A 24,331-nucleotide genomic window follows, 5' to 3' on the forward strand; every position below is an offset into this window, starting at 1 on the left:
GCAAGCACCCGACACAGGTTTCTGCACACAGTCAGTGCGCAGCCCTGTGATCTGCGTGCAGTGGGTGCCCAGTACAGCATTGTGGGTGTGGTAAGCCCCCGGCACGGTGTCCTGCGCACAGGAGGTTGTGAGTAAATGTATCTACCGTAGCTATGGTTGAAATCAGCGTTCATTTCAGCATAAAAGCCCCCTGAAAACCTTCAGCGTAGGTTCTCTTGTTTTAATCTCCCATTGCTGGAAATCAATTTTGACTGGCTTTGATTCTAGGTGTGCCCAGGGACCAGCGTCCTTATCATGGGAAGGAGAACGGGGACTCTCGGCCCAGCCGAGGAAGAGGAGGAGACGCGACGCGCCCTCACGCCGTCAACGAGGCTCAGCCTGTTCGCTTTAGCAGTAAGTTGCGGCCCGTTTCCGATGTGCGCAGGAGCTCAGCTCCGAGCCCGCTCCGAGGCCAGCGTGCTCCGTTCCTGACAACCTATGTCACTCAAGAGAAGAATGGCTGGTTTTTTGCTGGTACGGATAGTAGACGTTCTAGACGGGGATCAGTCGTGCAGGGCTGGTCCCCGATCGCAGAAACGGCCAACCAGCCTGGTCTGCAGCTGGCTCTGATCAGTCAGGCAGTCAATCGTATTTATTCCATCAATCAATCAATCAATCGTATTCATTGAGCGCGTATTCTGTTCAGAGCACTGTACTAAACGCTTGGGAGAGTACAGTAAAACAGAGTTCTTAGACATTCCCTGCCCACAATGAGCTCACAGTCTAGAGGAGGAGACGGACATTAATATAAATAAATTATGGGTATGTAAATAAGTGCTGTGCGGCTGAGGGGGGTGGTGAATAAAGGGTGCAAATCTAAGTGCAAGGGCGACAGAGAAGGGAGAAGAGGAAATGATGGCTTCGGCAGGGAAGGCCTCTTGGATGAGGCGTGCCTTCAATAAGGCTTTGAAGATGGGGAGAGTAACTGTCAGATATGAAGGGGGAGGCCATTCCCGGCCAAAGGCAGAGCGTGGGCAAAAGGTTGGTGGAGAGACAGATGAGATCGAGGTACAGTGAGTAGTTTGGCATTAGAGGAAGAAAGTGCGCGGGCTGGGTTGTAATAGGAGAGCAGTGGGGTGAGGTAGGAGGAGACAAGGTGATTGAGTGCCTTAAAGCCGATGATGGGGACTTTCTCTTTGACACGGAGGTGGAGGGGCAGCCTCTGGATGTTCTTGAGGAATGGGGAATGTGAACTGAATTTTTTTTTTTAGAAGAATGATCCAGGCAGCAAAGTGAAAAATGGACTGGAGTGGGGAAAGACAGGAGGCAGGGAGGTCAGCGTGGAGACTGCTAGAGTAATCCAGGCTGGATAGGTTAAGTGCTTGGATTAACGTGGTAGCAGTTCGAATGGAGAAGAAAGGATGGATTTTAGCGAAGATGTGAATTTTGAACCGACAGAATAGAGTGATAGATTGTATATGTAGGTTGAATGAGAGAGAGGAGTCAAGGATAATGCCAAGTTTATGGGTTTGTTAGATGGGAAAGGTGGTGGTGCTCTCTACAGTGACGGTAAAGTCGGGGAGGATGGGGCTTGGGTGGAAAGATAGGGAGTTGTGTATTTTGGACACGTTAAATATGAGGTGATGGCAAGACATCCAAACAGATGTCTTGAAGGCGGGAGGAAATGTGGTCCTGCCCAGAGGAAGAGAGGTCAGGCCTGGAGATGTAGATTTGCGTGTCATCCTCATAGAGGTGGAAGTTGAAGCCGTTGGAGGGAATGAGTTCTCCAAGGGAGTGGGTGTACATGGAAAATAGAAGGGAACCCAGAACTGAACCTTGAAGGACCCCCACAGTTATGGGGTGGGAGGCAGAGGAGGAGCCCGTGAAAGAGACCGAGATGGAGAGGCCAGAGAGTTAGGAGGAGAATCAGGAGAGGAATGTATCAGGGAAGTCGAGATTAGATAATGTTTCCAGTTGAAGGGATTGCTCAACAGTGTCGAAGGCAGCCGAGAGGTCGGGGAAGATTAGGATTGGAGTAGAGGCCATTGGATTTGGCAAGAGGGAGTTCATTGGTTTGGGTGGAGAGTGGTTTCTGTGGAGCGTAGGGGGCAAAAGTCAGAATGGAGGAGGCCAAGGAAAGAATTGGAGGAGAGGAACTGAAGGTAGCAGGCGTAGGCAGTTCGTTCAAGGAGTTTAGAGAGGAATGGTAGAAGGGAGATGGGACGGTAACTGGAGGGAGCCATGGGATCAAGGGAGAATTCCCGTCCTCCTGAATGCTCTCGGGGTCATAGCCCTTTGCACTTCTCACACAGGCCAGGCTCTTCCCGGCCCTGGCGGGTCTGCCCCGCGTCCCTCCGGCACTCCCTGCCCCCGCTGCAGGGTGCCCGCACCTCCCACTCGGCCCCTCCCACACCCATGTCATGGGCTTGGCCCTCAGGGGCCCGCAGATCCCTCTTTTGCCTTCTTGTTATCACAGTTATTCTGTGATTTATCTCTGATGGTTAGGGTGTTTTTGCCTAAAACCAAACTCCTACCTCTTGGTTTCGAAGCTATAATGAGGATGATGATAATCATCGCGGCATTTGTTAAGCTCTTACTCTGTGCCGAGCCCCGGGGCCGGTCCAGAACAATCAGGCCAGACACATTCTGGCTGTTCTCCCGCTCTCTCCTGGCCCCCTTTCCCTCTTCTCCCGCTCCACACAGCACGCACCGTCCAGTCCTCTCAAGTTGATTCCCCAGCTATCCCTCGCTCTCGACTCTCCTCTTTCAGCCACTGTTTCCACCCTCCCTCCTGCCCAGAATTCCCAGTCTTGTCCAGATTCATGGAGCACCTTTGATCTTGTGCAGAAGCACAACCCTGCTGGGAGCCCTCCCTGACGAACCCCGCCTCCAGCCCCCTGTGCCGGTCGATGTAGCCAGCGCTCTCCTCCCGCTTATCTTTGGGGTAGAGTGAGCTCTCTGAGCCAGGGCCTAGCTTGGAGCACCAGACTGGAGAGCAGAGGGTGGATGAGCAGAAACCCCAGAAACCCTCAGTCCACATCCGGGCCCCCCATGCGGGCCGGTCGTGGCCCAGGTCGGCCTGCACTGCCCTCGGCGTGCCCACCCGTGCCCACCCCGTGAGCCCCAGCCCCAGTCTGCCTTTGAAGCATCTTTGTGTGCCCTGGATCCCGACATCTGCACCGGGCCTGCTTCTGAAGAAGATCGTAGACCGACCGTTCCCGAAAGCGCCACGTGGCTGACAGAGATCCGGTTTTCAGCGGCCTCACGAGAGCATTTGGTTCCAGTTGTCGATCTGGGCTCTGGCAATTACTCAGCAGATATGGCAGTCCAGGCAAATTTGTCAAGGTGCTGAGAGAACTTGGTGATGGTAGGGTCTGAGCCATTCCTCATCACCGGTGGGCAGGGCCTGTCCCACCAGTTTACTCTGAGTGACGAGAGATTTGGGTGCCGGTGTCAGAGTACATTGCCGCACCTCCGGGAAGCTCTTTCCTCTTAACGTGGTCCATTGTGCAACCGGAGGGTTGGAGACGCCCCTTCTAGGATTGCAGGTGGCTGTGCCCCAGAGACACCCCCGCCCCCGCAGAGGGCTGTAAAACGCTCCCCCGCCTCAGCCAGGGTCGCCGCTGCTTCCACGCCACCCCACCCTGAAAGCTGGAGAAAACCGAGGGGACGGATCAGCCTGCCCCAGGGAAGCCGGGAACACAACCCAGACGCGAGATGGGTGACACGGAGCCGCGTTGGATCACCGAGTTGCGTAACCCAGACGGGACACCCGTCGGTCACCCAACGACAGAAGAGCGAACCAAGCAGACCAGCGCGTCCTCTCGGAGCCTGTGGAACGTAGTCAGCCTCCCGTCATCGAGGCTCCACTCCCGTTAATGAGGGTGGGTGGTTGGGTTGGCGAGTGGGTTGTGGGAAGAGAATCAGCCTCAGCAGGAGACCAAAACAGCTGCCCCGTGCAGAGCCGAAATTGGGAAAGCGAAAGCCGGAGGATGCAGGGAGCTTTTAAAGGGCAGGGTGAAACGGAGTCCAAGGCAGGGCTCCATCCCAGCTGAAAACTGGACTCGGTGGCTGAGGACAGAGCTGCATGCTGTTGGCTTCAAGAGAGGAGGGCTTTTTCTGAGCAAAAGCTTTGCAAGGAGCAAGAGGCCGGGAGACAAACAGGTCCTGCCAAACTCGAGCACCACAACACAATAAAGGGTATTTCTCCAAATACATAAATAAATAATAGATAAATGACAAGAAGCATGGCCTAGTGGAAAGAGCATGGGCTTGGGAGTCAGAGGACGTGGGTTCTAATCCCCGCTCCGCCACTTGTCTGTGTGGTGACCTTGGGCAAGCCGCCTCACTTCTTGGTGCCTCATCAGTAAAATGGGGATTAAGACTGTGATTCCCCACGTGGGACAACCTGATTATCTTCTATCTACACTGGCGTTTAGAACAGTGTGTGGCACATAGTAAGCGCTTAACAAACACCATAATTATTATTATAGAACAGATTCTATCTGTCGGTGTGAGGGTCATGCCACTGTATGACTCAAGAACGGATCAGGGTGGTGAGCTGTTTGGAGGGAGAGGAGGGGGTTAATTTGGTAGACTGGATGTGGGAAGCGATAGGATTGGGCAGGGAATGTGAGAGTTGAAAGACAGTGAGAGAAAGGAGGCCAGGAGAAACTTGAAGTCAAGGGGTTGTGGGGCAAGAAGGTTAGTCGGGTCCTTGACGGAGATAGTAAAGTTGTGAGGAGGGGTTAAGCCACCTCTTGCACTCAAGGATCTGTTTGTTGATGCCCATCCTCAGCCGTTGGGAAAATAGGTAGATCTGTGGACTTCTCTGTCCACCTAATCAATTAGAGGAAGCTTCTGCTGACCGGGGATGGGTTTTATGTCTGCTGCCAGCAGTCGCCCATGACATGGGCGCCCTCTGGACGCCTCGTGTTTCCTAGCAAAGTGCCCGGCAGGGTGGCATCACTACGAGGGCACTGCCAGCTGCTCCCGGGTCTCTCTAAGTTGCGAGAACTACTGGGATGCAGTGCAGACACTCCAGAGGACGCCCCATGTCATGTCAGACAGCAGACCCGTGACTCCCATTCCTCCCGCTTCCTCGTGGCCTCGTGAGCCTCAACCCCGTCCCTCTCTGGCGCTCAGTAACCACCATTTCTACTACTTTCTCATGGCTTTGTGAACTTCAACCCCATCCCTTTTCTGCCTCCATTTTCCCCCCATTCAACCTTTCAGTTTCTCCTTGGAGGGAAAATGCCCTCATCTTTCTCCTTATACGCCTTCCAGCTCGATTCCGGCTCAAGAAACTCAGAGAGTCTAGAAGGATTTCATCCTTCCTAAACACAGGGCCACCCCCAAAGTTGTCGCTTAACAAACGCCAGAAACGAAAAGAGCGCCAGGCTGTAACGAGGCAGTAGCCGCCTCTGTCCCTAGCCTTCCAGGTGTAGATGGCCCGGGGGCTCCCCTCTGCTGAGGGTGTATCCCCGGGTTCTGAACGGATCCCTGGGGTGGAGTCTGGGGAAGTGCTGCCGACAGCAGGCATCGCTCTGCCCGGGGAGGTGCCGGGGAGGTGCCGGGGGCGACGACCCAGACCTTCCTGGATGAAGACCAGAGCCCGGGCTGCGAGGTCACGGATCGGACGTTGGGTGTCGGCCCCGGGCCCGGGGTTGGATTCCTCCGTTGAAAAGGCGAGGTCCTAATGTGGGGGATGATTTCCCTCATCCTTCATGTTTCCTAGGAAAGTGCCCGACAGGGTGGCATCACTACGAGGGCACGGCCAGCTGCTACCGGGTCTACCTAAGCGGCGAGAACTACTGGGATGCAGTGCAGACGTGCCAGAGGGCGAACGGCTCGCTGGCCACCTTCAGCACGGACCAGGAGCTCAGGTTCATCCTGGCTCAGGAGTGGGACCTGGAGGCCGGCCCGTTCGCCAGGAAGGACCAACGCAGGTGAGAGCTGCGGAGACGAGGCTCCCACCCTGCTGCCGGGGTCAGGTGGGGGCGGGAGCAGGAGCGAGGGCATTTCTTAGTGGTATCTGTGAAGCGCTATGTGCCAAGCTCTGTTCTAAGCGTTGGAGTAGATTCAAGATAATCAGGTTGTCCCACGTGGGGCTCACAGTCTTCAGCCCCATTTTAGGGATGAGATAACTGAGGCACAGAGAAGTTAAGTGACCTGCCCGAGGTAATAATGTTGGTATTTGTTAAGCGCAAGGTCACAGCAGGCAAGCGGCGGAGCCGGGATTAGAATAATAATAATAATGTTGGTATTTGTTTAGCGCTTACTATGTGCTGAGCAATGTTCTAAGCGCTGGGGTGGATACAGGGTAATCAGGTTGTCCCATGTGAGTCTCACAGTTAATCCCCATTTTACAGATGAGGTAACTGAGGCACAGAGAAGTTAAGTGACTTGCCCACACTGACACATCTGACAAGTAGCAGAGCTGGGAGTCGAACCCATGACCTCTGACTCCGAAGCCCAGGCCACTGAGCCACGCTGCTTAGAACCCACATCCTCTGACTCCCAAGCCCATGATCTTGCCACTAGGCCAAGCTGTTTCCCTTAAGGATTCGTACTGTGGGTGGAGCACCGCCCTGAGCACAGTACGTGAGGAGAAAGAGGCCTGGTTCCTGGCCCCCGGGGGACTCCCAGTCTGTGAACAGAAGCGGGGAGTGGGGATCGGAGACAGGCACAGCGCGAGTGGTGAAACAATGAAAACCTAAAGGAAAGGGAAAGATGAGGGCGGGTACCCAAAATCCCAACCCAAGTCAGTGGGGTGTTGGGGCTCAGCATCCGGGGCGCAGCCCTCTCCTCGAGGAGCGCCCCAGCAGCCGGTGGCCTTCCCGGGGCTCTATGGAGACCTCAGCTGCAGGAGTTGTCCCCTCGCCTCCTGGAGCGGGGCGAGGCCGGAGTCTCCTCGACGACACGGAAGGGAGTCGGGGTCCGTTCCCGGGGTGGTGGTGCGGCTGTCCGGCAGATGGGATGCCCAGGACCCTGCAGCTTAGCTGGATGGAAAGGGCCCAGACCGGGGAGTCTGAAGACCAGGGTTCTAATCCCGATTTGGTCCCTCATCTGGCATGAGGCTTGTTTTGATGCTTATATATCTATAATTCTCTTTATACTGATGCTACTGATGCCTGTTTACTTGCTTTGATGTCTGTCTCCCCGCTTCTGGACTGTGAGCCTGGGTTGGGCAGGGATTGTCTCTCTCTATTGCTGAATTGTACTTTCCAAGCACTTAGTACAGTGCTCTGCACACAGTAAGCGCTCCATAAATAAATGAATGTATGAATTAGTATGTTGGTATTTGTTAAGCGCTTACTATGTGCCGAGCACTGTTCTAAGCGCTGGGGGAGATACAGCGTAATCGGGTCCCATGTGGGGCTCACAGTCTTAATCCCCATTTTCCAGATGAGGTAACTGAGGCACGGAGAAGTTAAGTGACTTGCCCAAAGACACACAGCTGACAAACGGCGGAGCTGGGATTAGAACCCATGACCTCTGACTCCTAAGCCCGTGCTCTTTCCACTGAGTCACGCTGCTCCAGCAGACTTCTGTGGGCACCGTCACCTGGGCTTTGGGGGATAATTTAGGACTGGTCTAGTAGTCCTGGGTCTGTCCCCGTGAGGTGGGGAGGGGAAGCTTGCTCAATCATGTGCATCCTGGAAACTTTGGCAGTCTCCTGGGGGCAGGGGCCAACAGTCAGCTGTTGATATTTAGGGAGCACCTGCCCTCCTCACCCTCCACACACATTATGCCACTGGCTTCTAGGATAAAAACCCAGAGGGTTAAACAGCAAAAACTTTAAGGATCTAAATGAATGCCCTTTAATGATAAAAATCCTACACTCTTTTCTCTTCTTACAGTTGAAGGTTTCTTGAATTTTCTCTCTCTTTCTTTTTTTTTTTTTTTTACCCTCCCATGTTAGGTTCTGGGTCGGCTATCAGTATGTCATCACCAGCCGAAATCGCTCTGTAGAAGGTCGCTGGGAGGTGGCTTACAAGGGTAAGTTTGACTCTGCCCTTTCAAGAAGTAACACTGAGTTTGAAAGGTTTGAGTTTGAAAACTGTTCTCTTGGGCGATCACCGCCGTTCGCACCTCTGGTGGATTTGAGGGCTGCACCCGACTTGTAGAGCCTCCAGGCTTGTGTCCTCTATGTGCCTTTCGGGTGGCAGGCCAGAACCCACCAGTGAGGTCCTGGAGCGTTGCCCGTCCATTCTCGCCAGAGCCGGGAACGTGAACTCTTCTGGCCTCCGCGACGCAGCCCGGGGAGGGGAGCGGTGCCAGCAGGGTAGCCAACGGCTTCCCTCTGGCGAACTGAAAGGGGGCCCCCGGAAACAGCGGAGCCGAGGAAGCGCCGGAAGGCACGGTGAAACAAAACCTTGGAGGATTTTTTTTTCCTTTTCCTTTCATTTATGGTATCTGTTAAGCGCTTACTGTGTGCCAACTACTGAACTAAGCACTGGGGTAGATGTACAGGTTAATCGGGTTGGACACAGTCCCTGTCCCACAACGGCTCAGGGTGTTAATTCCCATTTTACAGATGAAGAAAGTGAGGCAGAGAAGTGAAGTAAATTGCCCAAGATCACACAGCAGACAATTGGCAGAGCTGGGATTAGAACCCAGGCCCTTTGATTCCTAGGTCCGGGCTTTATCTACTTAGACCACTCTTCTACCCCGTAATAATTGTGGTTATTTGTTAAGCACTTATTATGCGTCAGGCACTGTGAAAACAGTGTGGCCTCGTTGAGTAAAGTCTGGGCCTGGAGCAAGAGGACCTGGTTTCTAATATGAGTTCATTACCTGTTCTCCTTTTTATTTAGACTGCGAGCCCCATGTGAGGCAAGGACTGTATTTGCCCTGATTAACATTTGTCTACCCCATGCTTAGAACAGTGCTTGACAAATATTAAGTAATAATAATAATAATGTTATTTAAGTGCTTACTCTGTGCAGAGCACTGTTCTAAGCACTGGGGTAGATACAGGGTAATTAGGTTGTCCCACGTGAGGCTCACAGTCTTAATCCCCATTTTACAGATGAGGTAATTGAGGCACAGAGAGATGAAGTGACTTGCCCACAGTCACAGCTGACAAGTGGCAGAGCCGGGATTCGAGCCCATGACTTCTGGCTCCCAAGCCTGGGCTTTTTCCACTGAGCCACGCTGCTTCTTTAAATAGTAATGGTGGTATTTGTTACGTGCTTACTATGTGCAAAGCACTGTTCTAAGCCCTGGGAGGATACAAGGTGATCAGGTTGTCCCACGTGGGGCTCAGTTTTAATGCCCATTTTACTGATGAGGGAACTGAGGCCCAGAGAAGTTAAGTGACTTGCCCAAAGTCACACAGCAGGTGAGCGGCATAGCCGGGATTAGAACCCATGACCTCTAACTCCCAAGCCCGGGCTCTTTCCACTGAGTCACGCTGCACCGTACTAACTGGTGGGGTAGATGCAAGTTAATCAGGTCCCATAGTGTCAGTAGGAGGGAGCACAAGTATTGAATCCCCATTTCATACGTGAAGGAACTGAGGCACAAAGAAATTAAGTGCCTTATCCACGGTAACAGAGCAGTTAAGTGGCGGAGCTGAGATTAGAACCCAACTCCTCTGACTTCCAAGTCTGAGCTCTTTTCACTAGGCCACACCACTTCCCCATCTTCCCAGCCCACCACCTCAGAAATCGTAAGAGGCCCATTCCCACGTAGACGTGTGCCATCGGGCAGGTGGCCTTGCTCCGTCCCACTGGAGGTTAAACAGCGGCCCAGCCTGCCAAGGGAGGTGGTGGCTTCTCTGTTCTACCAAGGTATCATGACATAGGCAGGACACCACAGACGGGCGAGGTGTTTGGGGACGGTCATTGGTCCTTTGCAGATGAACTCCAACTGCGTGCAGAGCACTGTATCGGGGAGAACGTAAGAAAAGGACAAGACAGAGCCTTCGTTCGAGCTTGCCATTAAGTCGGGGAGCCGGGCAGACACCACGGGTGGGCCCCTGGCAGGAACTGGACAAAACGCCCCGACGCAATTATTAGTGAAAAAGAGGGGAAGGAGCGAATTGAAATTGATGGGGGAGCTGAGGGACCGGCTGGATCGGGAGGCTGGACGTGAGGCAGGCATTGCCTACGGAAGCCCGGGCTTTGGGGGATTTGGAGGAGAAGGGACTTGAAGCCGAGGGAAAGGGCATATTGGGGGAGAGGAGAGAATGAGGGACGGTGACGGGCTTGGGTCTGAGGGAAGAGCGGAGAGTGCTAGCTGGAGAGAGTGGGTGGCAGAGTGGAATGATAAGAGGGAGAGAGCTGATCGGGGGCCCAGGAGCCAGGGGCATCTCTCGGCTGTGGGAGATGGAGAAGGGAAGCGTGGGGTCTTGTCGCTGGGGCCACTCGGGCTCCTCTTGAGTTCTCGGCTGCCCAGCAGCCTCTCGGGGCAAGGCACGTCTGTTTGCTGCCTTCCTCGGTGATGTATTGGCAGCTTTGCTTTAGAGGGAGCTGGGTCCACCACAATAGCAGGCCCTGAGCATTTGGGACAGTGAAGCTGGGGCCGGGCCCCAGAGGATTGGATCACGGCGGGCCGGGCCCGGGCGGATAGGTGGCGGGAGGGTTGGGGGACTTCGACTGGGATTCCCTCCCCTGCTCTGCTCAGTCTGGGGGCGGAGGTTTGTGCCCCAGACCCGGTAGGGAGGATGATGTAGAGAACCTCGACTGGGAGATTCCTCATCTACTCAGTTTTGTCCTGAGGTGGGCGGCGGAGTGTCGGTGGGGTGTTGGCAGGAGGCAGGACTGTTGAGCAGTGGCATCTCCCCTCCTGGCCGTTCCTGGTCCCCTCTTCTGGGCGGTGAGCGGGACAGCGCGAGTGCGGTATGGTTCCCTGACTGGCAGGAAGTGGGAGGCAGCCACGGCCTCCCGGGCCTTGAGGCAGAGAGTCAAGCAGGCGGCAACCTATAGATTCTCATTCTGGGTCTGGGTGGCCGAGGGGGAGGGTGGCCGGGGCTCCCGGACAGGAGGTGTCTGGGGTCAGTTCAGGGCAGGGCGGGGGGAATGGGGATGGAGTCTTGAGCTGGAAGCAGCTGGGAGGGGTAGTTGGTGGTGGGTCTAACGGGGGGTGCGGTTGGGTGAGGGGTATGGCGGCCCCAGAGGGAGACGTGGCTGTGGCTTCTTGGCCTTGACTGAGCAGAGGTCAAGGGCCCAGATGATGGCGGGCTGTGAGGTCTCCCTCCTGACAATGTTGTCAGTGTCCTAGACGATGGTCTCCGGGATCCTTCTTCCATCACATGCTCTGACTGGTGTATCTGTCTCTTTCTCTCTGTCTCTCTGTCTCCCCCTTTCCTCTCTTTCTCTGTCCTTCTCCTTTTTCCTCTTTCTCTCCCTCTCTCCCTCACACACACACACATACCTCCTAGGCTCTTCAGAGGTATTTCTGCCACCGGATCCCATCTTCGGGCCAGCCATGTCTGAGAGCGAGAAGGTGCTTTGTGCCCAGCTCCAGTGTTTCCACTTCCCGACCCTGCGCCACCATGGCTTGCACAGCTGGTATGCTGAGAACTGCTACGAGAAGTCTTCATTCCTTTGCAAGAGGAGTAAGTTATATGCGCCCCACACCTGCTCTCAGATCTGGTTTGTGACTCTGTGCATTGGGTCTATGGATTCTAAATAAGAAAGTTTCTTCTGCGGAGTTGAGGCTTGCCTTGCTATTCAGTGGGACTCCTTTGCGTGCTTGGGTGGATTAGTAATATTAAAAATAATAGTAATTGTGGAATTTGCTATTTATTATGTGCCGGGCACTGTTCTAACTGCTGGGGTGGTTAGAAGGTAATCAGGTTGGACACAGTCCCTGTCCCATGTGGAGCTCACAGTCTTAATCCCCATTTTACAGATGAGATAATTGAGGCACAGAGAGATGAAGTGAAGCCCAAGGTCACTTAGCAGACAAGTGGCAGAGCTGGGATTAGAACCCGGGTCCTCGGACTCCCGAGCCTATGCTATTTCCACTGGGTGACGCTGCTTCTCAGAATTTCTCAGGGAGGCAGAGTTGCTTTAGATTCTCAGGGAAGAAGTGGTCGGCCACTGGTTTTTCCGAGTCCATTCTCCTCTCCACAGCCTTTGCTCTTATCTCTATGGATACCGGAGCCCATTATTAGGTCTGGCCCGTAGTCTCTGTGGTTCAGGTCTCGCTCTCTGCCGAATTTCCAGGATGCTGAGAGAAAATGTATGCTGAATGGTTTCCCTACTCATGGCTAGGGATGGATCATCCAAACCCCTCAACACCAGGACTTTCACAACATCGCTAAATTCTGCCTTTTTCTCTCCATCCAAACTGTTACCTTGTTAATCCAAGCACTTATCCTATCCCGCCCTGATTACTGCAACGGCCTCCTCACTGACCTCCCTGCCTCCTGTCTCTCCCCACTCCAGTCCATACTTCATTCTGCTGCCCGGATAATTTTTCTACAAACCGTTCAGTCCATGTTTCCCCACTCTGCATAAACTTCCAGTGGTTACCCATCCACCTTTGCATCAGACAGAAATTCCTCATCATTGGCTTTAAAACCCTCAATCACCTTGTCCTCTCCTACCTTTGCTGCCTTCTTACTACAACCTAGCCCACACACCTCGCTCATCTAATGCCAACCTACTCGCTCTACTTAGCCCTCGTCTACCTTGCCGCCAAGCTCTCGCCTGTCGCCTGCCTTTGGCCTGAAACTCCTCCTCGTCATATCCGATAGACAATCACTCTCCCCACCTTTAAAGCCTTAGTAAAAGCTCATCTCCAAGAGGCTTTCCTCCACCAAACCCTCATTTCCTTTTCTCTCACTCCCTTCTGTGTCGCCCTTGCGCTTAGATTTGTATCCTTTATTTACCCCTGCAGCACTTAGGTACATATCCTTCATTTCTTTTATATTAATGTCTATCTACTCCTCTAAACTTTAGGATAGATATGGGCAGAGAACATGTCTACCAACTCCGTTGGTTACACTCTCCCAAGCACTCATTTTGGTGCTATGTATATGGTAGGCACTCAGTAAATATAATCGATTGATTGATCAACTCTCCCCTTTCAATCCCTGAGGTTCCTCCAGTGACCCAACACCCCTGACTCCCCCAAGTAATACAGCACGGACCATCCAGAACCCCCGACTTTCCCCCTTCCCTCCCTGACTGTCCCCCAGCGACTCAGCATGGACTGGGCAAAACCCCTGAATCTCTCCAGCAGGGACCATCCCACACCCTTGACTCCCCTCTCCACCCCACACTCTCCCCCAGTGACCCAGCGAGGACCATCCCACACCCTTGACTCTCCCCCTTCTCAACCCCGGCCTTGCCCTCAGTGACCCGGCACGGGCCATCCCACTCCCCTCGCTGGCGGCTGACCCTCTCTGACTGCCCCACAGTGACCCGGCATTAACCGTCCCAGAACCCTGACTCTCCTCTCTCCTTCTCTGACTGTGCAGGCAGTGCTCCGGCACAGATGCTCCTACTTGGGTTCTGTTAAAACCCCTCTGCACGTGTCGGTGTTTCTGGCCGTCTGGCTCCTCGTGGGATCGGGGGTCCCTATGCTCACCCTCTGCTGGGGCAAAACGTGTTACCGGCTCTCGGTCGGAGCCTGTCCCCCTCTAGCTCCGGGGAGGACCCCTCCCTCTGGTGGGTGGGATTTGGGGAAGAGCAATTCTGTGATGAGGCCCCGCTGGGTGCAGTGCACTCTGCTAGGTGTTGGGGAAGCGCAGAGCAAAGAAGCGACAGGTTCCATCCTCACAAGAAGGTTTTGCTATCAATCAGAATAATTCACTGAATGGGACAAGTGCTTGAGAGAGAAAAATAGTCCTCTCCTTGTGCCCAAGGATCTTGCAGTACTAGTAGGGGAGACTGATCCTAAAATAGGTGTCAGGTATGGGGAAGCCGTGACATATCAAGATGGGTGCTTCGGTGGAATGGAGGGGGGGGCGGTGTAAGTCCCCAAGTGCTTAGGTGGGAAAGACGGATGAGTGAGGAAGAATTGAGGTGTATCCACTTCAGGCCGGAGTTGTTGGGTTTCTGAAAAGGGTCCCTGCCAAGGGGCTCCTCTCCCAGGGAGCCTGATGTTGGAGGAGTCTCTACTAGGGGCAGGGGTTTACCGAGTCTCGCCTGTGGGCCAAAATGCCACGGTCCCAGGGCTCGGGTCTGCTCTTGGGCCCGTGGGAGCCGGTGAGGTCGGGGACTCGCATCTGACCTGGGGCCCGTCGGAGCCGGCGACGGTCAGGGGCTAGCATCTGATCTTGGACCGGTGGGAGCCGGTCACAGTTGGGGACTTGGGTCCGATGTTGAGCCGGTGGGAGCCGGTGATGGTCGGGGGCTTGCGGCGTCTGATCTCGGGCCGGGGGGTGGCCGGCCGCAGTTGGGTAGTCCCTGCCGCGGGTGTGGTTGAGGGGTCGGGGAGGCGGCAGCGCAGGGATTTGGAGTCCGAGGCTCAGTTTGCACTCGAGATGTGGCGTGGGCCTTTCTTTTCTAGGTCAGACCTGCGTGGACATCAAGGACAACATCGTGGACGAAGGCTCCTCCTTCACCCCGAAGGGAGATGACCCTTGCCTGAGCTGCACCTGCCACAACGGGGAGGCGGAGATGTGCGTGGCCGCCTTGTGTGAGCGTCCCCAGGGCTGCCAGCAGTACCGCAAAGACCCCAAGGAGTGCTGCAAGTTCATGTGTCTCGACCCAGGTAAGTGGCCAGTGAGGCGGGGGTGAGACCGCAGACCCCTGTCAGCTGCCCCGCCTCCCAGAGGTGGGCCGGGACCAGGTTTGGCACCCGGGCCTTGTGCCGGTGGCCAGGGGGCCTGGTAGCGCTCTGTGTCCGAGGCAGGGTCACCCTCAGCCACTGGCCTCGGGTCAACCCTCGGGGGCGAGGTGATCTTATGGGTGCTCGAGGCTGATTCGGACATTCACGGCCAGGGAAGCTGTGACGAGCCATCCCCCTGAGCCACCCCCCCCCCCCCCCCCCGAGCCTGCCCGCTGAGCGGAACCACCAGCCGTGCCCCAGACCGTACAATGAACCGAGACCGAGTCCGCGAGTCGATCTCTGAACTGAGACCTAGTCTGTGAACCAAACCCTGAGCCTGCTTTCTGAGAGGAACCCCAAGCTGCCCCCCGAGCCATACCCCGCCAAGCTGCCTGCCCCTCCCCGAGTCTGCCTCTGAATAGAACCACCGGCCTCCCCACCCCCAGGCCCCTGAACTGAGTCAGCGAGCCACCGAACCCGCCTTCCGAGCGGAACCCCGAGCTGTCCCCGTTGCCCCGAGTCGAAACGCGAGCCTTCCTTCGAGCCCCTGAGCTAGACCGTTGAGCCGGGCCCTCTCTGCCCGTGGCCGATTCCCAGTGCTGGCCTCTGCACACGGTGGACACCCACTACTGCCCTCTGCCCGTGGCTGCCACCCCGGTGCTGCCCTATGCCCACGGCCAGTGCTCAATGCAGCCTTCTACTCGTAGCTGGGGCTCAGAGCAGCCCTCTGGCTGCAGCCAACTCCTGGTAAGTGCTGCCGACTGCCCAGCGGGACGTGGGTCTCAGTGGCACGTTTCATTTTCCCCTTGCAGATGGCAACAGCTTGTTCGATTCCATGGCGAGTGGAATGCGTCTGATTGTGAGCTGCATCTCCTCTTTCCTCATCCTGTCTCTGCTGCTCTTCATGGTCCACCGGCTGCGTCAGCGACGCCGAGAACGCATCGAGTCTCTGATCGGGGCCAATCGTAAGTCTCCCTCGCACGCCGTGGGATCCCACCCCCCGGCCTCTCCGGTCTGACCGACGTCCCTCCGGACGAGTGGACAGACGCCTCTCCCGACCCGGAGGCCGGAATGGAATGGCTGGAGGCCAGAAGAGCCATTTCTTCTCTTCTCCCCAGCTTGACTGTCCCTCCTCCTGGTCTCCGTGCCTCCCCGTCAGTGAGCGGAGGAAGAGCGGAGGCCGTTGGTCTCCTGCAACTTGGCCAGGGCCACCGTCTGTCCAGGATTATCAATAGTTGATCCGAGGGAGGGAGGGAAGGAGAGTGGGGACGCCGGCACTGTGGGCTCAGCCCGCGGCTTGGGCCTGTCAGGATCAGACCGGACCAGGAAAGGTGGAGGTTTTTCCCTCCTGTGGCAGGAGCCATTGCCCCGACCGGTGGCTCCTCTTTCAGCCAGCCCACTCGTGGTGCCCCGGACAGGGAGTCTGGTGCAGGAAGGGCTGGGGGTTGAAGAGGTAAGGGTGGAGCAGGGAATGGGACAGAGTTGATCCTCGGGGGAGAGGGGTCCGGCGGGAAATGAGGGAACAGAGTCGGGGGTCCTGGGCCCTAGTTTACCTTTGGGAGAACACGGCTGTTTCAGCAGTGCAGTTGTATTTCGTGGTGGGCCGGGGCCCCCTGGAGACCTCGAGTCCCTGGAGGGGTCAGCCTTGGAGGCCAGTTACGTCTGGGCAAGGCATCTGAAGTCAGCCTGGCCAGGGCGCTCATTCCCGGGCCATCCCCTTGGACCGGCCGAGACCGCTTCCTGCACGATGGGATTTGGGTTTTGGCTGTTTGGCAGTCCCCGAGCATAGGGGGAGTGGAGCTCCCGGAATTGGGGTCCCGAGGCAGGTTGGTTGGGCTAGGAGCTCAGCGGTGCGGGCAGGTCTCCTGAGCGTCTCTCTGACGGGGCCCGGCAGGCCCAGGCACCCTGAGACTTCGGGCGGAGGAGGCGATGGAGGGGTGGGCTCGGGTAGCGAGGCCGGGTCCCCAGTCAAGAGTCCCGGCCCTCGGCCGTCACATGCCGGGCCCCGTCTGGGACCAGGCACGTTCGGGACCGGGCGCTTCAGGGCCCGGGCGCGTGACCTGGCTGGTTTCTTGTCTGAAACAGTGCACCACTTCCACCTGGGGAGAAGGATGCCGGGCTTCGACTACGGCCCGGACGGTTTCGGCACCGGTCTGACCCCTCTGCACCTTTCCGACGACGGGGAGGGCGGGGCCTTCCATTTCCACGACCCGCCCCCGCCCTACACAGCATACAAGTACCCAGAAATCCAGCATCCAGATGACCCCCCTCCTCCGTACGAAGCGTCCATCGGGCCGGACTCCCACGGGTGCTGTGCCGCCCCAGGTGCGTAGATGTCCGAGTTGGCTCTCTGAATCTCGGGGCATCCGGGGGCCAGTCCCTTCCTTTCGGCTGCAAAAGGCAGGGAGGGCTGCACGGACCTGGCGGGCTCTCACCGGTCCTGGACTTGAAGGAGCTGAGCGGCCCGTCCTCCGCCCTCCGTGCTTGGAGCGGATTGAGGTCTCTCGGGGGCCGAGCTTTGTACCGAGCCCCGGGGAGTGTGTCCACCGGGAGCCAGGCTGATGACCCCCGACCCGAGGAGCCCCCTGGCACGTGGGCCCGGCCGGACAGACGGACAGACAGACAGATACCAAGGTTTTACAAATGGGGGAAGTGGGAGGAAGACCGAGGACATTCCAAGGTAGGCTGGCGGTTTGCAAACGAAGTATCAGTTTGGCATCAATGACTGAACGACGTTCTGTACGAAGGAGTGCTGCGGAAAGATCCTGGTCCTGAGAGTCGGGACACCTGGGTTCTAATCCCAGCTCTGCCACTTGCCTGCTATATGAACTGGGGCAAAAGTCTCAACCTCTCTGTGCCTCAGTTTCCTCGTGAATCAGCATGGTTTAGCGGATAGAGCACGAGCTTGGGAGTCAGAGGTCGTGAATTCTAATCCTGACTCTGCCACTTGTCAGCTCTGTGAATTTGGGCAAGTCACTTAACTTCTCTGTGCCTCAGTTACCCGATCTGTAAAATGGGGATTAAGACTGTGAGCCCATCATGGGACAAGCTGATAACCTTGTGTCTTAGAACAGCACTTAGAGCAGCGCGTGGCACATGGTAAGCACTTAACAGATACCATCATCGTCGTCTGTAGAATGCATCTTCTCTCTCCCCTTAGATAGTGATTTCCACATGGAACTATTTGTATCGTATCTCCCGCAGTGCTAATACAGTGCTTGGCATATATTAAGTGCTTAGCAAGTTTTATTAGTAACAATAAAACAATATGATCAGTAATAAAAATAACAAGGGTGGGTATGCATAAGGGGGACCACGGGGGCCTTGGGCTGCCCTGGCCATCTTCCCATCCAAGTTGGATGTTCAGTTTTCAGTAGACTAGGGTCTCAAAAGGAATATCCCGGGCGGGAGAGGTCGCCGGGTGTTCCGGGGATGAAAAGGGGTCAGGGATCTTAGAGCGACAAAGCCTAAGCTTCAGAGGACAAACTAGTCGCAAAGGAGCTAAGTGTGTCTCTGTGTGCCTGTGGGCTTCTGTGTGTGCCTGTGGGCATCTGTGTGTTTCTTCGAGTGACTGCGTTTGCCCGTGGGCTTCTGCTATCTTTGTGTGTCTGTAGGTGTCTGAGGACAGTGTGGGCCCGTGAGAGTCTGTGGGCATCTCTATGTGACTTTAGGCATCTTTGTGATCTGTAGGTATCTCTGTGACTCTGTGGATGTCTCTGTGAGCCTGCAGGTGTCTGTGGGCTCCTATGGGCAGTGTGTATCTGTGGGCACCTGTGTGCGTCTGTGTTGTATCTCCTGAACTGCCCGAAACTCCTTTAGAAATAAAAGAGATGGATGAGCTCTAGCCTCATCTTGGCATGGCGGTGGGGCAAGGAGGGGGAAGGAGACTGTGCCGAAATGGCTGGGGGCGGGGCAGGGGCGGGGGGGATTGGTGGTTTCCGAATGGCTCCGGGAGGAGAGTGCTGAAGGTGGCACTGACCACTTCTGCCATCTCTGCTTATCTCCCACTTCCCTCCCTTCCCTTCTCCCTCTTTCTCTTTCCTTTCTCCACTTCCCTCATTCTTCCTCTCCCTCCTTCCCTCTCTCTTCCCCCCCCGCTTCTCTTTTCTGCCTCCATGTCCTCTCTGCCGCTCTCCCTCCCTCTCATCTCCCTTTCCTTTTCCCCTCCCCAGATGACACACCCCCGCCGCCGGCGCAGAGCGTCCGGCCGCCTCTGGGAGACGCGAGCACCGTGTCTCCCCGGCTTCCAGGAGACCCTCTTCCTGCCCCCGGAGACCCCTCTCCCACCGAGCTGGAAGACTCTGCTCCCGGCAGCACCCTGCTCGCGCCTCCCGGCCCGGCCCCCAGCGAGCACGCCCCAACAGAAACTGTGGCCGGCCGCTGCCCCAGTCCCTGTTCTCTGGACACCACGGTGTAGGAGGAAGCGTCGTCGTCGTCGTTGTCGTCGTCGTCGTCGTCGCTGCTGTTTGCACAGAGCTGAGCGAGAACCCGAGCCCCGGGCCGGACCCTGGAAGCGGGCACCCCCTGGGCTTGAGCGTTCGCTTTTTTGTTCTTCGTTAGCATCGCCTTCTCGAGTTGTGTCTGGTTTCTGGTGGTGTGGTTGTATGTCCCCGCGTCTGTCTGATTGTAAATATGGAGCGGGAAGGAGGCGGCCCAAGGCGGGGAAAGGCTGCTCGTTTTCTGGAAAGAGAAAGGAGGAACTGGAGTTGCTTTTTGCACCTTTCCGTAGTGAGGAAGGGCAAGAGGCATTAAAATAAACCTTTCGGAGCGAGGATGGCGCGGGGTCTTGGGCCTTGCGTCCTGTGGGGGCCAGGAGGAGGCGGTCCCCAGGAAGGCCTCCCGGGGCTGGTCTTAACCCTGCGGGGAGATGGGAGCAGAGATGGGGCCGTGTAGGAAAAGGAGGAAGAGGAGTGGCGGCTGATGGGCCGGGCCGCTGTTCCCAGAGGGATGGGAACCGGGCAGCCTGTCAGCTTTGGTCTCTGGGAGACGGTGCTGGCGGTGTCACGTGGGTGTGCGCCATCCCCCTCCCCCCCGCCCCTGCCCCCACCGAGTGGGAGAAAGTAGCAGGTGCCATTCGGATACCAGATCAGCGGGGGAGCAGGGATCTCTCCGGGTGCGCAGCTTTGGTTGGTGGTGGTCAGAGGGAGGGCCGCAGAGTCCGGTTTGAGGACTGTTTCCTTTGCCCTGTTTCGTGGAAATTTCATCCCCCTTTATTCTAGGTCTGCCTGGGACCTGTCTGCACCTCAGGTCCCTCTGTCTCACGGGTCGACAACATCTAGCCCCTATCCCTTAAGCCGTGATGATCCCAACCCCCTTCAATCCAGGTCCATTTGAGGTCTGTCTAAACTGCGTCCACCCCGCTTTGTTCTACAGATGAGGTTTCATTGCGCCAGAGCGTGAAAATCTTAAACCCTGCCCCACCCCTTTAGTTCTAGGTCTGTCTGGGACCTGTCTACACCATTGTGGATCCTTTGGGCCTACCTGTACTGCTTGGTTCCAAAATATCAGGTCATTGGGCCAGTTGGAACCTCCCTTCCTTCATTCCAGATCCATCTGAGGCCAGTCCTCACTGGGGGGGCGGTCTATAATGCAGTTTTGTCAACACTCAGGGCCTCTCTCAGCCGGGCCTGTCCACACTGCTGGGTGGCAGTCACACGGCTGGCTGTCCATTGCCATGGGCCCACGGGGTCCCAGCCCTGAATTCAGTTCCCTTCAGAGGAAACCCAGGGTTGGGGACTGGAGCGGTCTTGTTTCCGGGCAGTCGGGGGGAGGCAGGGTCGGCAAAGTTAGGTGGCCTCAGGCCCCCCGAGAGCCCGGCAGCCCACACCGTTCCATCCTGTGCTGGCCTGCCCCGAAGGGAGAAGGAAAGGCAGGGGAGCCGGCCCCGAGCCACGGTTTCGAAAATTCCCCGACTCAGATCACGTGGCGGCTTAGGCGCTGGTGACGTGGCCTCGGTTACGCCGGGCGCCAGATCTCGCGGTGCGGCGTCAGCCTGCTGCCCGGGAGAGGAAGGTACTAACCCGGTAACGTCGGCACCGCCGGGCAGAGCTGTGGCAGAGGTTCTCCCCGCCCCGCTTCCCCTCGAGACGCGCACCCTGCCGGAGCCGCTCAGAGAAGCCTATCCAGGTTTCCCGAAGGCCTTTGATTCCCCATGGTGGTCAGGAGCTCAGGGCTGTGAGAGGCTTTCCTTGTCTGGGGGGTTGGGTTGGAGGCAGGCGTGATCTCCGAGATTCAGCTGTGGTCCCTTGTCGTCGGGCCCTTGTTAACTGGGCCCTCATCGCTGGTTCCCTTTCGCTTGCCCTCTGTCACTACTCCACTGTCCACTTGGCCCCCTCATCGCCAGTCCCCCGTTACTTGTCCGTGTTTGCTTGTCCCTCATTACCGGTTCACAGTGGCTGATCACCTGTTCCCTGGACCCTCACCGTTGGTCTCCTATCTCGGGCACCTTGTCGTCGGTCTTCCGTCACTAGTCCCCCATCACTGGATCCTTACTGCTCTCTTGTCATCGGTCCTGCGTCACTGGTCCACCATCTCTCTCCCCTCATTGGTCCCTCTCCATCACTAATCCCTCATCACTCGTCCTCTGTCACTGGTCGCCCATCACTCATCCCCTGCCTCTGGCCCCTTGTCGGTGGTCCTCGGTCACTGATCCTCCATCTCTGGCCCCTCATCCTTGGTCTCTCATCGCTGGTCCCTCATCGCTGGTCCTTCTTCACTCGTCTCCCATTGTAAGTCATTTGTCTACTGGCCCCTCGTTGCTGGTTCCTCTGCAGCCCTATTCTTTCCTCATCCAGCAGTGAGTTCCCTTATGCTGCTCACATCCCCCCCTCCACCCTCCCCGGTTCCTCTCCGGAGCTGTCACAGTGGCATTGGCCTCGCTTGTGTTTTCTGCAAGCTGTGGCCCATATAGTGATGTCTGCATCTGGCCTCTTGCTAAGTTGGTGAGCTCCTTTGGGAGCAGAGTGCCAATGCCTTTGGAGGTGTGAGATCTGTCAGGACCCTGGGTGACAGTGGCCCCTGCCAGCAAGCCCTTGAACAAGCAGCGGAGCTGGGCAGGTCACTGTATCCCCCGGCTTGCATGTTGTAAATGTTCAGCCGGGAAACGGCAGGGGGGAGCGGGTGATTTCTTGCCATTGGCGAGTCTTTGTTTTTCATGTCAGATTTCCAGCAGGACTGACGGTCAGCGGGGGTCAGACCAGGAGTGCATCTTTTGGGTAATCAATGTTTCCAAAGTATGAGAACAAAGAGGGTTTTGTGCATTTTGGAGCACATTTGTGCATTTTATACGTTGTGTGTATCGATTTGTTCTTGAGTTTTCTAGGGATGAGTGGGAGTGTGTGTGGTGTCCCTGGGCGAATCACCTCATTTGGTGGCTGCCTCTGAATCACCCCAAAGCCCGTGGCCCCAGAGGCTGCAGGTGGAGGCCAAGAGGTGCCCCCTCCCCCCCCCCCCCCCCCGGTGGTAGGGATGATGGTCCCCACCTGTGTGTGGGCAGCCAAGAGGCAGCCCATGGCCCTCCCCCTCCCGTGTCCCCCGGCTCCTCCGAGCTGCTTGCCTAGAGGTGAAGGGGGTGGGGCCGAATAGTTCTTCAGGGCAGTTTGGCAATGCAATGACTACAGGGCAGGGGTTTAGCATAATCTCCTTTGGGCACCTTGGCGGTGTTGGAGTCCTGGGCCAGCATTCCTCGGGCCTGATTTTGTTCCTGGATTTCCTTCTTCGATTCTCTGCAGCTCTGTCTGAACTCATTTAGTCTGGAAAGTCATATCGAGGTCATTTATTAGAAGAACATTGTGCTGTTTTATGGTGGTGGTGACCTCCATTTTGGTAGCAAACTTCTGGGCACGCCCCTTTGTCTGCACTCGGGCTAATCCCCCGACTCCCACAAGGAGAAGACCTGCATCAGACCTCCTGTCTCGGTTCATGCGGGATGTGGGTGAGGGTTATGTGTCATCCCCACCGTCGTCGGGACAGGTCTCGCTGCTTCCCTGGGAATCTGTTGGCCGGGGGTGGTTTCTCCCTGCGGGAGTTGAGCGCTCTATTGGTTCGAGGGGCGGCGCTCGGCCCAGACCCGGAGAGGGTCGGGACCGTCGAGTGGCTTTGGCCCACAGTCGAGGGCTGGGTCGGCAGGGGAACCCGGGGCTCCAAAGTCTGCCGGTGCTTGCAGTGGCCGCGTAGGGGTCTTGGAGCCGGGACCGTTGCCCGATCGCCTAAGGGAGGGGACCATCAGTCCCGAGGTCCAGGACCTGCACACTCAGGCTCCGCCTCTGGCCGAGAGATTCCTGGCGTTTCTGCCCCTGTCACTCACCGTTGTGGGTGGGGAGATTCCGAGGGTGCGGTAACGTACGGGTGCCACTCCAGGGGGAAGGAAGGACCTTCCTCTCCCTTCGAGGCTGAGCGTCATGTCCAGGCGTGGCCCGGGGGCAGGCTAGGGCGGCGGATCGGCATCTGGGGATGAGAGATCCTAGTGAACCCGCGGGGTAGGGATGCGGGGGCCGACCCGGGTGGTTCGGTCAAGGGGATGTGGGTATGGCCAGGATCCCCGGCCCACGTGGGCTTGGCTGGTGAGTTGCAGTGCCTCGTGCCTTGCCCTTCCCAGCGGACCCTGGGGTCCTGTTGGGGTCCCTTGGAGAGTGGGCTTGGGCACCTGTTGGAATAAGCTTGTTCCAGAGGGAGTGTCCTCCAACTTCCTACCCACCAGAAGCTCTGTGGCAGTCTAGGGGTGTGTTGGGGTGCATCCTGTGGGCCTGGGAGTGAGTTAGCCCTCAGGCCTGGGAAGCCCCCATCTCAGCTAGACTCTGTCTCCCCTTTCTCATCCTCGAGGCTCCGCGGCAAATGGCAGCCCCCGTGGCTGTGGCCGGGGCGGCTTCTCCCGGAGCGAGTGGACAGATGCAGGGACAAACCTCCTTTGTCTCCTCCTTCCTTTTGGAGCACCACTGGGTCGAGGCCATCTGCTCGCGGGACCAGGATTTGTGACGGACTTGAGGGCAGCTTATAAAATATTTTGATATTCTCCGAGATACCGTGTACAAATTCCATTGGATTCTGTAGTATTCAGTCCCCGGAAACTTTGTATTTTTCTGTTTTCTGGCCATTTGGATTTTGGGGCCAGGTTGGCACGAATTGTTTTCCTCTCAAGATGCTGTGAGCACAGTTTCATCCAGATGCCAAATAAATTTATGTTCCGGGAGAAGGTCTCGTCGCTCGCGGGTGGAGCGGGCCTCGGAAGGCGGGGCTTCCCTGGGAGCCGAGCTCCTCGTCCGGACCCCGGGGACCCGGCTCGGAGTTCTGGGCCCCGGGCCGCTGACCGTGCCCCCCGGGCCCGAGGTATTGAGCCCACTGACCAATTCCTGCCGGGCCCGCCGGAACCAAGAACGGGCAGCTGGGTCCCCAGAGATTTCCAGAGGGCGGCAACCCCGGGCTTCCGTGTCTCCGAGTGATGCCGGTGGACGGGTCCCCCCCGGGGCGGGTGTGCTGGGAGGGAGTTGCCAGCTCCTGCGACTCTTAGCCCTTAGCCAGGGGTCCCGGGGCCAGGTGGGGACCGGGCCTGCTCCGGTTCCAGACGAGCTCACGACGAAGGCCGGGGCTCGGGATGTGACTCCCGTTGCCGTCGTCGCCGCCG

The 24,331-nt window shown here is 57.0% G+C and overlaps 1 protein-coding gene across 5 annotated transcripts in view; it reads left to right on the forward strand.

Moving 5' to 3' along the window:
* The window catches only part of DGCR2 (DiGeorge syndrome critical region gene 2), a 57,908-nt gene extending 34,009 nt beyond the window's left edge, over positions 1-23,899 (forward strand). For 2 of the 5 annotated variants that reach the window (XM_029048773.2, XM_029048771.2), the window contains 8 exons: positions 268-393; positions 5,708-5,927; positions 7,904-7,980; positions 11,369-11,545; positions 14,452-14,655; positions 15,525-15,677; positions 16,798-17,037; positions 18,885-23,899. In XM_029048773.2, the coding sequence (XP_028904606.1) occupies positions 268-393; positions 5,708-5,927; positions 7,904-7,980; positions 11,369-11,545; positions 14,452-14,655; positions 15,525-15,677; positions 16,798-17,037; positions 18,885-19,129 (1,442 nt within the window). In that variant the 3' untranslated portion in view covers positions 19,130-23,899. The remainder of the gene's footprint in view (positions 1-267; positions 394-5,707; positions 5,928-7,903; positions 7,981-11,368; positions 11,546-14,451; positions 14,656-15,524; positions 15,678-16,797; positions 17,038-18,884) is intronic. The other 3 variants (XM_029048774.2, XM_029048772.2, XM_039910083.1) reach the window with 2 other exon arrangements.
* The last annotated feature ends 432 nt before the right edge of the window (positions 23,900-24,331 follow it).

This window comes from Ornithorhynchus anatinus, chromosome 21 (assembly GCF_004115215.2).
Source record: "Ornithorhynchus anatinus isolate Pmale09 chromosome 21, mOrnAna1.pri.v4, whole genome shotgun sequence".
Classification (NCBI taxonomy): Eukaryota; Metazoa; Chordata; class Mammalia; order Monotremata; family Ornithorhynchidae; genus Ornithorhynchus; species Ornithorhynchus anatinus.